Source organism: Mytilus edulis, chromosome 9 (assembly GCF_963676685.1).
Source record: "Mytilus edulis chromosome 9, xbMytEdul2.2, whole genome shotgun sequence".
Classification (NCBI taxonomy): domain Eukaryota; kingdom Metazoa; phylum Mollusca; class Bivalvia; order Mytilida; family Mytilidae; genus Mytilus; species Mytilus edulis.
Genome location: NC_092352.1, coordinates 65,229,802 through 65,245,517, shown reverse-complemented (window position 1 = coordinate 65,245,517; position 15,716 = coordinate 65,229,802). Strand labels below are relative to the sequence as shown.

At 32.8% G+C, this 15,716-nt stretch overlaps 1 protein-coding gene across 3 annotated transcripts in view; it reads left to right on the top strand.

The window, feature by feature from the left end:
- The window catches only part of LOC139488818 (prostaglandin reductase-3-like), a 49,596-nt gene that overhangs the window by 21,253 nt on the left and 12,627 nt on the right, over positions 1-15,716 (top strand). For 2 of the 3 annotated variants that reach the window (XM_071274750.1, XM_071274749.1), the window contains exons 4-6: positions 8,104-8,199; positions 9,189-9,287; positions 13,700-13,739. In XM_071274750.1, the coding sequence (XP_071130851.1) occupies positions 8,104-8,199; positions 9,189-9,287; positions 13,700-13,739 (235 nt within the window). Of the gene's footprint in view, positions 1-8,082; positions 8,200-9,188; positions 9,288-13,699; positions 13,740-15,716 lie in introns of all 3 variants that reach the window. The other variant, XM_071274751.1, reaches the window with a different exon arrangement.

Here is a 15,716-nt window from a genome sequence, read left to right as displayed (position 1 = left end):
CTTGTTCTCCGATTTCGTCGAAAATATGTATTTCTATGTCGCGGATTTCAGTTTTTTTCACAGGTACGAAAATAGGGTTAGAACAAACGTAATTCCATGTATTGTTTGGTGTAGGAAATACACGTCGTAAAAGTGAAAACTCATTGTGGAACAGACTTACACCCATACACGCGTCACAAAAAATGTATAGCTCGTGTTTTTTTTTTAACAGTTGAAATTTTCTCCTTGGAATAAAAATCCAAAACAGCTATTTCCCACTTTCCTTCTAAATACAAAGTGTCACTTAGGTGAACCTTGAAATTTGAAGGTATATTTTCAGGATAATACTTATTTGATTGATCATTGAATAAGAAAATAATGTGATCCTCCTCAATATCATCGTTTGTCATGATAATGTTTGAATGTCTTCCTCGGGAATGTATTGGTTATATTTATCAGGCCAACCTTGAAACTTACATAAAAACTCGGTCTTTCCTCGCCTTTTACGCTTTTTAAGAACTTTCTCTACAACCCAGAGTTATCCATCTGATTTATCAACAGCCTGAAGTTCAGCAGAATAATATTCACCTGAAATCACCTCATCGTTATAAAAAGAGCTCAATTGATAAAGCTTGATGTTCTGCTTTTTAAATCTCCGTACACTTTGAATATCTCATCCGTCCATTTTTGACTATAACTTCTGTCAAAGATGTGTCGCGTATAAGCAATTCTAACAAGAGAACCGATTTTAAATTTGTAACTCTTCCGCCATTGCAATCTTCTTTTTCTCTTCAAATCTGCTTCGGTTTTAAGTTCTTTTGGGTTTTTGGTATTTGCTCGACTCATCTTATCATGAGAATTTTTTTTATTCAAGTATTGTTGAACCGGTGTAACGTCGTTGGGTGCAATATAGTTTAGGGACCTGTATGGTGTTGTATTGTAGTTCTTTACAAATTTTTGCAAATTTTCAATGTACCAATACGTTCTCTTTTTAGTAAAGTAACGATAAAATTAATTTTTTATGGTTTGTATCACACGCTCTGCATAGTTTGCTTTTATCTCGTTCTTAGTTACAAAATGTCGCACTCCCCTTTCTTTGAAAAGTTCTTGAACAACCTTTGACTTGAAATATCCATCAACGTCCGAGCGGATCTTGTCTACCTTTGCTGTTTGCAGAATTGTTTCCAAAGCTTTAGCTATGTCAACACCTTTTTTACTCTTTGATGGTTGCATCCAAAGACTTCGACTAAAGCAATCGATGGCAACTAGTATAAAATTATATCCAGAGTTACATTGTGATAAATTACTTACTTGCATTAGGTCGACGTACATTAAGTTACCAATTCCTGTTGTATACACACGTAATCTCCTAAAAGAACGCCTGGGAGATTTTTGTAAGGAATAATTGTCTTGTTCATTTAACCATCTCTTTATTTTGTGGTAACCAATTTTTTTCCCATCCGCATTATCAATGTGATAAAGTTTGCTAGCTGAGGAAAAAGAACTCGGATTTTCTATATTGTAATACATTTGTTCACTTCATCGTCCATCGTGTTATACATGTTATACTGAACTTATAACCAAACAAACTCTTGAGAAACATACATAAAAATGAAATTTTAAAATCAGTGAAAATGTCCAATAAAATTCTATTTGTCGTCCTCATTTTACCATGATAAATAAGTGTATACCTTTGATCACTATGCATGTATGTTTACGTCTCATTGTCTTTATTCCACTAGAGCACATGTATCACCAATAAACACTTGTTACTATTATTTAACAAAAGAACCACTGGTTAGAGTTTGAGAGTTTTTTTTAATGCTTGTATTTATTTTCTTCTTCTAAACTATAACAAGTTGAGAATATGTACATTTTTATTTTCAAAACAAATATAAAACAAGATAAAAAAAAACAAGTATATAATCTGCAGACACACACTACAAAGATTGTTAACAAAAGAGAAACAGGAAAAGAAAGTATAAAAACATTTTCTGACTTTGTCTAGCGTGAAAAGTATGAAAATATATTTGAGATCATCATTCAAATTGTCCAGTAGGAACATGGAGATTGGGTAACATAGCACAAATGTTTTATTCTTCTATGAAGACCACGAATAATTTATAGAATATTTGTGTTTTTTTTCTTTCAGTCTTGATTTTAACGCAGTAATATTTACACACCGCTTAAAAATGAAGAAAAGATTTACACAATTGTGTAAGGTCCATTTAAAGACCACCCAATTTATTAAAAAAAAAAGAGTCTATAATTTGTTGGTATGCTTGTTGTTGTTTGATTTGATTAAAATGATTGGGTGTTTTTTAATAATAAGTTTTTTTTTAGTTCGTACTAGTTACTCATTTACCAATGAATATGTATGTTCAATATGCAATATTTGTCACTGTACTTTTAACAAACGTTAATAATACCGATGAATATGTATGTGCTATATGTAATATTTGTCACTGTACGTTTTACACACGTGAGGTGCGAAACTGTATTCTAGTAAAACATGTGCCAATGAATATGTATGTAATATTCGTCACTGTACGCTTAACAAACGTCGTCTTTTCGTCTTTTTATCCTCGATGTTGTCGGATAATTTTTTTTTCAATTTATGAATTTGAATGTCATTTTTGTATCTTTAGTCCCTCTTTTAAGACTTTTTTCATAAATTCCATTTAATACAAATAATGAATGAGATAGAGATGATTTATAACGCTTTCGTGTTCGAGGAGCGAAAAGGGAGAATGTATATATATATTTGTAAGTTAAAAAAACAAACATTGATTAAACTATATCATTTGTGTGCGGAAAAGAAGGAAATTGAACAGTGGAAGAAGGATCTTCTTTCCCATGTGTTCTTTACCTATCAATAATTGAAAGAGAAAAAAGATTTTTTTTGACTTTTTTGAAAACATATTTAAAGGTATGAGTGATAAGCGACGTGGTTTCTTTATTATACTTAACAACATGGAAGAGACAAGAAGTAATACGGAGAGCACACAAACGACTTGGTGCTTCATGGGAGAAAATATACTCAAAGCAGAAATCGTGTATTTCTGTCAAATAATTATTGTAATAACAATTGTAATAGCATCACTTGTTAATATCACAATGCAAAATGGAAACACTGAATTATGGATAAGTTTATTAAGTGGGTGTACTGGGTATATTTTACAAAATCCATCCATCCGAAAAGTTTAATTAAAAAACATAGCTATGCATGCACGAATATGGTATGACTCTACTCATGAATATTATTACGTCAACGCATCCTCAATCATATATGGATAATAATGTTACGTCAACGCATGCTCAATTATACCTGTATTTAAATCACCGTATATAAAAACACCACAGTCACCATGACTCAGTGTCAAATTGATATGGTGACAGAAGCAACCAAATATGATTACGAACAGCTCGACACAAATTTATTGAAGAGAGAAGCTGTGTTTACCATTGACGACGAAACTAAAGTAATCATTAAGAAAACAGGAAGACGACTACAACAAAAGACATTCATTCATATCGTTGTAAAGGGTAAAAAAATCAAAATCAACAGAGACGTGTGGTTAAAATTGTGTAATTTGAAAGAGAGTATAATGTTTCTACATTCTTTTACTGAAGATCACTAAACTTCATTTGTTTTGAGAACAATCGTCATGTCGAGCATGGAGAAGAAGCTTCTAACTACAGTCTTGATCTATTCTTTTGCCGAGGTGTTACAGGAATTGATTACAAAGAAAACGAAAGAAACGTGTTCTGGTTGCCAAGTTGAACACCCCAGTCAACATAACCACGAATGTTTGATGAATGGAGAGCAGGAGCACTTGGAAAGACATTTTGAAACAGCATGTCGTTCGTTTTTACTTTTAGATGTGTTGATTAAATTCAGAGAAGACGTAAAAAAAACTGAACATGTCTTCAGAATTTGTGTGCAATTCTACTTAACGTGATTGTATTGGACAGACTACGTAGTCAACCAATAAAAGACAGTGTTTACCGTTTAATGGAAAAAAGAATCAAATCACGTGAACACTTAATATGACATTTTTTTTTCATTTACTAGTATATTGTACATTGTTTGTAATTTTATATATTATTTATATTCTTGTATTCGTGTTTGAAATTTTGTGCGTTCAATAAATATTTCATAACTTGTTTTCTTTTTAAAATTTGTTGCTAGAACTGAGACTTTTCTTTCACGATTTGGTTTTACAATATTGGTTTTTATTATTCTATGGTCAATTGATTTTTAACAGTTTTTGCATTGTTGGTTGAGAACCGAAGCTAAACACGTCAAAAAGGAACACCGAAGCTAAACACGTAAAAAAAGGAACCATACCAAAATATAAAATAGAAGCTAAACACATGGAAAAACCATGTAAAAAAAAAACCCAACAAAAACTACTTATGTATCAAACATATAAAACTCGAACTTAAACTTTATTTCAATCATTTGTGGGGAAATAAAAACTGAAAAAACTCAGACAATGTCAAGTGGAGATTGTACCCTTTTACCTTTCCAAGCACCATGTTCTATCTTAATTGTGGGACCGACACAAAGTGGAAAAACTATGTTAACTTTTCGCATAATCAAACAAGCTGGAGGTATGTTTTCAACCCCTCCTGTAAAAATTGTGTATTGCTATTCTGTTTATCAAGAATTATTTGCAAGTATTGAAAAAGAAATAAACAATATAACTTTTCATGAAGGTTTACCAAGCAGTGATCAAGTGGATGCATGGTCAGAAAAAAGGGAACATATGCTTCTGGTTTTAGACGATTTGCTCGCAGCAGTGAACGATGTGGAAGTTTTAAATTTATTCACGGTAAAATCTCATCATCAAAACATAAGTCTTTTAATGCTTACTCAGAATTTATATCATTCTCCGGGTAAATTCATGCGCACCATTTCCCTGAATGCATCTTACATTATTTGTCTGAAAAATCATCGTGATTAACACCAGTTAACCGTACTTGCTAAACAAATTTTACCAGGTCAGGTGAAAAATTTCATGTCGGCTTACGAACTCGCGACAAAAAATAAGTACGGATATTTGACGATTGATGTGAGCGCTCACACAGACAAACTTTATTTACTTAGAACAAATATATTCATTGGAGAGAACTGTGTGGTTTTTCTTCCGAAATAATACTTAAAAAGCTATGAGTAAGCAAGTGATGAGACACGTTAATTTTCTTTCCTTATTGGCTTCCGCTGAGGATCAGCAAAGACTAGCAATGATAAAAACGATGAATAACGAACAATTTAATATCCTACTAGAATGTATATACAACATTTTACATGGAGGTGTTACACTATCTCCGCTATATAAAAAGAAACTGTTGGAGTACAAAAAGGTTATTCGTAAAAATTTAATCACTGCCGAGGACACCCAGCGTTTACATCGAAAAAGACTTCTTTTAAAGTAGCGTTCAAATCTCATTCCTATAGTAGTAAAGATTGTGCTTGCTCATTTAAAATGACGAAGGAAATGATTCTTATTCCTAAACATAAATTCGAGGCTGTCTTACAAAAACAAAACGAAGATCAACCGAAAGCGGAAGTGGTGTTGAATGACATTCCATCTCGAGACAATCACCAACACAATCTGTCTTATGACCAGAAATCGCTACATGATGATTTACAATCGTTAATCAATATCACTATACCATCTAGATATAAAAACAAAGCCTTGCGACTTTTGCTTTACTTGCAAAAACAACCATCTATTAAGTGGTACAAACAAGGTGAAGTTTGCATTGACGGAAAAGTTATTTCAAACACTCATATCGTAGACTTGATACGTGATTCAACAGTTCCAATTGGTCGTAGAAAACTAACAGCTGGTATACATCAATTCTTTCAATTTGTGAAGTCTACTAACATTCCAAATTGTTTGTTTAGAAATGTCGAACAAACAAACAAAGAACGATTCGAGTCTACCCCTTATAAAGAAAAGAAAACAGAAGAAGATAGTGACAATGAATACATCAAACGGAACAAAAAGACAAAAAAGACAGAAACTATTTTGGAAACCCAAAAGAAAATGTATGTGCAACGAGACATAAACAATATATTCACAATAAAAAAAGAAGAGAAAAAATGGTTGCAATTTAAATGTTTTAACTAAAAACAAATACAATCTAGAATATTTTAAATAAGTGTTTAACAAATGAAATGTGTTATTATTTGTGTTTAAAGAAACTATATATAGATGAGACAACGAGATGTTTTATTTTTAAACAAACTAATCGAGAAAGGAAAGCAAATAATATCAAGAATTTACAAAGAAAAGAAAGAAAAAACTTTTTTTCATTTTAACTATCCTTTAAGTTATCTCGACTAGTTTGTAAGAAAATAAAGAAGTAAGATATCTATAATACTAAAATGACGAGGTCCAATTTGTCAGCCGTCATCAGGTAAAAACGGCAAATCCAAGAATTCAACTTTATATATAGCTAATATAGGACATTGGTGTTGATTAAAAATTACACCACTCCAGACCCTTTTGCAGTCCACATAATTAATATTGCCAATAATTAACAAGTTCCGGGTCGAATCCAATACCGATACCAATAGTATATTCACCTGTTACCTATTACCTTATCTGTACGTTCCGCATATCTAACAGGCGCACCACCATCCGGTGTATTTAGGATTTTGCTATATACACGGGTCATAACCACAGGGTTGACACTACTAAATTCAACCATTGTCACATTGTCCCCTATTGTAGTATTTTAATCAGTATGACTTTCTAAGATGACAATACGAATACTAAAAATTTGGACTTAAATTAAGGCGTACAGGTACATATTTCAATTTGTTAGCCGGCATGACGTAAAACAGCGAATCAAAGATCAAATAACTAATATAGGACAATGCTGTTGATTAAAAAATACTCCATTCCAGGCACTTTTGTTTTCCAAATAATTAATATTACCAATAATTGATAAGTTCAAGGTCGACGGGTTCAAACAGAAAGCTTTTTAAAGCAGAGAAAACTGTGCATCTTATAATCGGCATGACTTTATCAGATAATACGCATAGTTCTATACTTTAATTCAGTAACGGACCCGTGATATCACGGGTGTGTTCTAGTATGTACAAAGAAGTCAACAGGACCAAAATGGTCAGTTGACCCCTTAAGGAGTTATTGCCCTTTATAGTCATTTTTTACCACTTTTTCGTAAATTTTTGTAATCTTTTACAAATTTTTTCTCTGAAACTACTGGGTCAAATTTAACCAAACTTAGCCACAATCGTTATTAGGGTATCGAGTTTATAAAATTAGTGCGGTGACCCAGCCAACCAATCAAGATGGCCGCCATTGCTTAAAAATAGAATATAGGGGTAAAAATAAGATTTTGGCTTATAACTCTCAAACAAAAGCATTAGAGCAAATCTGACAATGGGTTAAATTGTTTATCAAGTCAATATCTATCTGCCGTTAAATTTTCAGATGAATTGGACAAATGATTGTTGGGTTGCTGCCAGCCCAATTGGTAATTTTTAAAGAAATTGTGCCGTTTCTGGTTATTATCTTGAATACTGTTATAGATAGAGATAAACTGTAAACGGCAATAGTGTTCAGCAAAGTAAGATCTACAAAGAGGTCAACAGGACCAAAATAGTCAGTTGATCCCTTAAGGAGTTATTGCCCTTTATAGTCAATTTTTTACAATTTTCATTAATTTGGTAAATGTTTGTAAATTTTTACAAAATATTTTCCTCTGTATCTAAAGGGCCAAGTTTATTATAGATGGAGAAAATTGTAAGTAGCAAGAATGTTCAGTAAAGTAAGATCTACAAACACAATTTTGTCATGAATCCATCTGTGTCCTTCATAGACCAAGGTGAGCGTCTAGTTTATATTGTTCAGGACACTATTAATCATATTCAGTGTTTACGGCATGTCCTTTGATCTTCGATGGATGTGTCTCATCTCCCTTTTTTGATATTGGGCAATCTATATCAGATGAAAAGCCTTTAAACTGTTGTACATGTATATACAAAGCAAACTGTTATACCTTTAATGTGTTCCATACTGGCCTTTAGAAGTACATATTTTTTTAATTTATCGTATTGAGTTTATCTTACTTTATTACCAGGGACTTGGAGAAGTTGTTGCCGTTGGACCGGGCACATCGATTACTGTTGGCACACCAGTTATGTATATGGTCTATGGAGCTTTCAGTGAATACAAGGTACAAATGTCAAAACTTTCTTACGTATTCTTTGATTATTTTACGCCGTAAATGACGTATCACACGCACGGACTTCAACAATGAGAAAATCCCATTACGTATAGTCAGCTATAAAAGGCCCCGAAATTACAAATGTGAAACAATATAAACGAGAAAACTTACCTCCCAAGGTATGTACAAACCACAACCACTGAATTACAGGCTCCTGACTTCACTGGGGTAAAGCTGATGACCGTAACTGCATTCACGGTCATCCCAAGATGTCGGATGAAAAATTAGGTCAGTTTCTGTATCGTCTGTTAAAGTGTTTCTATATCATTGTCTTTACCCCAGTGGACTTGGGACAGGCACATTTATTTGTATTTTTATCCATCTGATGAGTTAAGCCTTTTACAACTGATTTTTATAGTTCTTTCTTATGTTGTACTGTTACACCACTGTCCCAGGTTAGGATGAAGGTTGGGATCCCGCTAACATCTTTAAACCCATCTTAATAACTCATCAGATGGTTACAAATAGAAATACATATTTGTTGTACAAAAATTAGGCCGTTAGTTTTCTTGTTTTCAATCGGGGCCTTAGCTGTTATGTTCTCAGATTTCAGTTAATGACAACTATTTTCATTAATAAAACAAATTGAGATGATCGATACCATAAAGTGCGAAAACATTTTACTGAAATTTATTGTAATATCTAGATTTTTTTTATGGAAACAAAATTGGACATTATTTTATGTTATTGGTTATGTGAACCATGCACGACGTCGTTTCTAGATTTTAATTTTCATTTATAAAAGTTTTTTGCATTATGAATATGGATACTATAAATTGCGGAAACTTTAATACTGGGAGCATGATTCCAAAAATATAAGTAGTATTCATGTGATACATGCAACTCATCATTTCTAGTTAACGTGTTTCGTTTCTAACTATAACGCATAGTGATTTGTTTTATTACCAAACAATAGAAAGTGGTTTATATTTTTTCAGGTAGTGCCGACTAACAGATTAACAAAAGTAAAGAAAATAGCTCCTGAGTATCTTCCATGTCAAGTTAGTGCAGGAACGGCTGCCATCTCATTGGATAAGGTCAGTTAATCAATCAATCAACCACTCTATTAATTGATTGTAATTTTCAAGTTATAAACGGGATAATCGACTGTCAGGACACTAGCCCTTGTCTTTGTAAAAATACCAAATAGTTTACAATAAAAGATATTGGGTATGTTTTTTTTTACAAAAACAAGTGCCCATGCGTTTTAAACTGAATTTTACGAAGAATTTCTCAAAGAAGGGTTAAGAAAATCCTAGCCATTGATCCCATTGAATCAATACAAACATCTAAGTTCTATCGATATTATATTAGCATTGCACAAGGTTATGACGTTACGCACGGTAATGCGTTTGTATGGAACGCCGGAACTGTCTTATAGTGTAAATATTTAATGTGTTTTGTCGATTTGCCTTTGCGTCCTGTCATTTCTTCTTTATGTATATGTGCAGATGACTTTATTTCCTGACACGACATCTCTGTGTTATATAAAATAAGTAATTTGTTTGATCAAACAATTGTATGATGCGTTTGTATTAAAATTACGTTATGATATGACTTTAGAACAGCAACCATTCGGCTATACAAAATAAATCCACCAACACGCATATGTGTACGATTCGCTCGTGTATGTAACAATGTTTTGGATTTTAACGAGAGAAATTTATGTATTACTGAAAAATTATTACACCAGGGTTTTCGATATCACAAACTAGTCAACACATTTACTAAATTTTATCATCGGTATAAAGACATCATTCGTAAATATAGCTCAACATGAAAACTTCTAATACGTTCAGGTATTTCACAGGTATTTCACATCCAATTTTTTATGGAAATATTCTTTATAAAGCATAAAGGTGTCAGTATTCACCTCAGAAACTTACAAAACCTTTGAATAGACTTATTAAGGGATATAATTACGATACTGTTGTCAAGTCATTTAAGATTGCATATTTTGGCGTTAATATTGAGTCACTGATAAGGTCTTTGCATCGGAACTAAACACATTTATTCTAAAAACAGTTGTTAGCATGACACGGGTTATGTTCTTCTCATATGTGTTATGATGGTATGATACTAAACCCCTAACGGGAAGGATTGTGCCTGATGTTCATATGATGAAATCATAATCTTTCAGTCAGTTTAATTGAAGTCTGGAGCTGGCATGTCAGTTAACTGCTAGTAGCCTGTTGTTATTTATGTATTATTGTCATTTTGTTTATTTTCTTTGGTTACATCTTCTGACATCAGATTCGGACTTCTCTTGAACTGAATTTTAATGTGCGTATTGTTATGCGTTTACTTTTCTACATTGGTTAGAGGTATAGGGGGAGGGTTGAGATCTCACAAACATGTTTAACCCCGCCGCATTTTTGCGCCTGTCCCAAGTCGGGAGCCTCTGGCCTTTGTTAGTCTTGTATTATTTTGATTTTAGTTTCTTGTGTACAATTTGGAAATTAGTATGGCGTTCATTATCACTGGACTAGTATATATTTGTGTAGGGGCCAGCTGAGGGACGCCTCCGGGTGCGGGAATTTCTCGCTACATTGAAGACCTGTTGGTGACCCTCTGCTGTTGTTTTTTATTTGGTCGGGTTGTTGTCTTTTTGACACATTCCCCATTTCCATTCTCAATTTTATATATATCTACAGAAAGGCCTTGACAAGTTTTTCTTATTTTAAGTTAATTCTATGATAATTTTGCACCTTACATTTATTTTATTGATCAAATAAATCTTACTTTTACGTTAATAATTGCATGTCCGGCTTAATATTTCAGATTGAATGAAATGCATTTTCCTATATTCCTGTGTAATTATGCACATAAAATCTGCGAAATTTGGTACACCAACTTCCTACTAGATTTATATCATAGCGTCATACCCGTTTTTTTGGCATTGACCGAAATTTGAAGAAAGTTCTCAACGAAGAATTCAGCAGAGGAACCTGTCTTTATGTGTTATGAGGAAACATAATCAAATTTCGAATTTTATTATTGTCACTATAATATGATCAAATCATACCAAAACTATACTCGATAGAAAGTTCTGAAAACGGTTACCATTTTTAAAGTTTCAAATGTAAATAAAAACTTTTTCATGAAGCAGAATTTGAATAAATCGCATGTCTAGCCACTATGTCCAAACGTTATTTTTGTCCATCCCTTAGGTGAAATATGTAATATAAATGGAGAATGTGCATTTATAATACAAAAATTACATATTTAAAAGATACAAAATACCAGTTCATACAAATTGCTAAATGAGTCGGGTGTTTTCACAAACATCATGACCGTACATTTTTTTTCGGAAAACATTCCCCATGTCTAACCATTATGTCCAATGGCGTCACTTAGACGTTTCTGCACAGTTGCGTCTTTTATATGAATACACTATTCCGTCAATGCAGTTAAATGATTCCGGAAAATGTTCGTTCCAAAAAGGTCTGCTGAATCAAAATAACACTCAGATTAAAACACACACACACACATAATTAAAGACCCTTTATAGAGACAGTGAAGAAGGGTGGATGAGCAAGGGATTATTTCTTATGAACAAAAGTTTTTACGCAAATCTAAAACACTTTCATAGATTAGAATACGAGATACAATAGTCTTATACATTTTAGTAAATTATATAAATACATATTTGTAATAAAACCATCAGTGCTAACAAGATAGAGAAAGAGCCGTTTAAATAGTCGAACACAAGTGAGTTTAATTTACACAAAAAAAAATCATTTCAACTAAAATCATTAGAAAAAAAGAAATATTCCTAAATTGTTATATATTACCGATTTTTTTTATGAAATAAATACCATAAATGTTTATGTTTGATTTGTCAATTTTTTTTCAGGCTAATTCTTATCTTCCTATGTGTCCCTCAAGCAGCAAGATTATTTTTTTGGCAAAATTTGCTATGCATATGCATTCTTTCCAAAATAAAATTGAAAAAATTTGCATTTGGTTTTACCTCATCACAGATCAGAAAATAAGACACTCCTTTCGAAATTTATTGCCTTATAAATAATAAATTTTTAATAATCTATTCAGCTTATTGTATTTATTTGATAAAAATCGGTCGAGTAGGTACTCCGCAATATTTTTGAATAATAGCACAAATTCGCCTTAGATAAGAAAATGTCAAAGTATATACAGCGTCAAAATTGTCAATTATGCATGTTACGTTTTGCGACGCAAAACCGTGCGTTACGTCATTGCGTTTCTAAAAATGAAGTCTTTACGCGAAATCTGTTGGATGTTTTATTGACACTTTAATCTGGGAGAACATGATTCTTTTATTAGTTTTAATTGGCTGTGAACTTTCAGTTGCAATTACTCTTACATCGGTATTATTGTTAAATAAGTTTTTTTCGTATCAATCTATTGAGTAAACTCATTTCCATTGATTTTAACAGTTTGTTCTGATGTCATGCTGTTACACCACTGTCCCAGGTTATGTGAGGTTTGAGCGCTCACAACTATTACGGCCCCGGTACATTCTTTTTATTCATGCCTTCGTCAGGAACCTTTAATTCAGTTGTTGTCGTATTTGAAATTCCATATCTGTCCTATTGTCATTTTCGCAAACTGAACTGTTATATTAAATTATGCCGTTATTTTGTCTCATTTGTATTAATTCACATTTTCAAGTTTTATAGCTCACTTTAAATATTGATTTTTCTCATTAATAAAACCTTTAGAAATTTATTAATTATAATTGTTTACGTCCAAATCATTTAAAATCTCGTGGATGGTTGTCTCATGGTTGACTAGACTGTAAAGAATTTCTTGTCAATACTAGTCTTATTATTTGGTCTCTTATGGTCAGTTGGTAATCATACCATATCTTCATGCTTTTATATTATATATCATATATGCTGTATTCCACTCAACAATTCTTATTATTTTTGTGCACTTGTATTTGTATACAATTTAATGAACGAGCAGTAATTGCTGGTTTGTAATGAATTACCTGGAACTTCTCTTCAATTTTTTGAGTATGTTGATTTATAAAAAGGACTTTGGGTCCAACCATTATTATTCAAAACACATGTAAAATAAGAATATACAACATAAACTCTGAGTTCATGGTTGGCCTAATTGATGATTAAAAAGACTTAATTTATAACTTGAACTGCATTTTCAAATAAGTAATCCATCTCCACAGTACATTATTTAGAATTTGTAATAAGTTATTGATGTATTGCTTTTAATCCTAATATGAGACTTCCTTACGCTCTGATAATCTTTGCTGTATTCTGTCACTGTTTAATTGTGATGAACAGGTAGGTTACTTTTCAACCAACAAATTTACCAAAATCTGATACAGAAACAAGTTTATCGAAATGGCTACATACAGGTATGTAAAACTTGTTTGTTTCATAATATTATATTTCATTATTTGTTAATATAAAAAAGCATTTAACCTACACACATATCATTACAGCTGGCTGATTTAAAGAGTGGAGAAACTGTGTTTGTTTCTGGTAAGTATATTTTTCTAAATATCGATAATTAGTTGAGTCAAGAATATAAAATTCTTATCATGTGTAACGTGTACACAGGGTAAGCGTGTCTATTTCTATTTAGAATGTGTCCGTTACCAGTTTGATACTGGATCCAAAATTGTTCTATTTACAAAATATATAACAAACAATCTTTATTTATAAATTAACGTCAATGAACCAAAATATGTACAACTGCTCTTTGCAATCTTTAATAAACTATCTATAAACAATTCTACTTTAAAATATATATACAACTGGTACAAATTTGTACTATTACAATTACAAATTTGTCCTGGGTCAGGAAAAAACTTGTCCTCCTGGTACCATAATGTACCCTACAAGTTTACACACTTGTCCTTGTTCTCTTGGTACAATTATGTACTTTACAAGGTGGTCACACAGACTCACACTTGTCCTATACGGTACAATACGGTTCAACTTGTAAACGTACAAGTCCGTATTTCAAAACAGGAACCAACCTGTTCTTTATTACACTTAGTAATATTATCTAATAAATCTAATATAAACGAGACTGCGATCTCGAATTCCAACGTACCGTACCTTGGTCTTATGTCTACGAAGACTTATGACAATCGACCCTGAGCTAGGATTCTCTCCTGCTTATATACCCCAATGGTAGCCGTACCATTATTATAGGAGGGGTGTTCTTCCAAAGTGTCTCATTACTCGTATTGACAGTTTCCTTTGGAACACCCCTTCACGTTTGACTTGACCCAAAGTTTACCCGCGAAACATCTTACTCTTTTCTATGTTTATTAAAGTATCATATAAATATATAAAATAAGGCTTCTGCCGAACTGTAACCAATGTAAACAATTTAACCTTCGATACAAAATCATCACATAACCCACGCCTCAAAAACACATGCGTCCCGCATGTCTAAAACTAACTTTAAAACGGACAAAACATAGAAATACTATATACACATGTTAATTTAGTTAAATGTAGAAAAACTATTTAACAATATAATCTGCCATCCAAGCTGGTTTTCGCCTTGTACGACGCCCTTCAACACTACTTTCCTCAGTTTCTTCAACAGGCAACGTTGACTCATGAATAGCAATGTCTTGAACATAAGGAGTCTCTATAGGGTCGTTTTCAGCTGTATCATTTTCAGTGTCTAATGGCACAAACGTGTTATTATCTGATTCTGTCCTTAATGTCTGTTTATTCTTTTTCTTAAGTCTGTCGACATGTATGACTTGTGGTTTCCCTCTGTATCCACAGTCAACTTTATATGTAAGGTCACCATATTTTTCGAGGATTTTGAAAGGACCTTTCCAGAAACTAGTAAGTTTTGAAGACATCCCAGGTTTCTTTACTGGGAAATACACGTATACCTCATCATCTTTGCGGAAATTTTGGTATGACAATTTAAGGTCGTGATAGTGTTTCTGTCTTCGCATTTGCCCTTTTATTTTACCTCTGACAAAACTGTGGGAGATTTCTAACTTTTCCTTAAGCTCCCAAGCCCACTTATGTGCAGGTATATCTTTAACGGATGGTGGCATTTCATACATGATGTCTAAAGGGGTTGATAGTTCTCTACCTAACATGAGGCTATTTGGCGTTTGTCCAGTCGTCTCGTGCTCGGATGCCCTATATGCCATTTCAGTCGTAAGAGTACTTAGACTTTTCTCCATTGTTTGCATCCATGATGCAATGTCTTTCGTTGGCGAGTCACTTTTTGTAATCTTTTCTTCCCTACCTAACTCGTCATCGTTCATAGTTTGCCGTAAATAACCTCGTCCCTCTCTTACTTTATTTTCGGCTTTATTGTAAGCCTCTAGTTCAACGGCAAGTCTCACGGCATCATTTAAACCTTTCGGTCGCGATTGTTTTATTCTGAGTCGCATTTCCGAATCAACGAGCGCATCAATAAACTGCTCTTTCCCGAGAGTTTCACGTACGTCCAATGGGGCAGTAGGATATGCC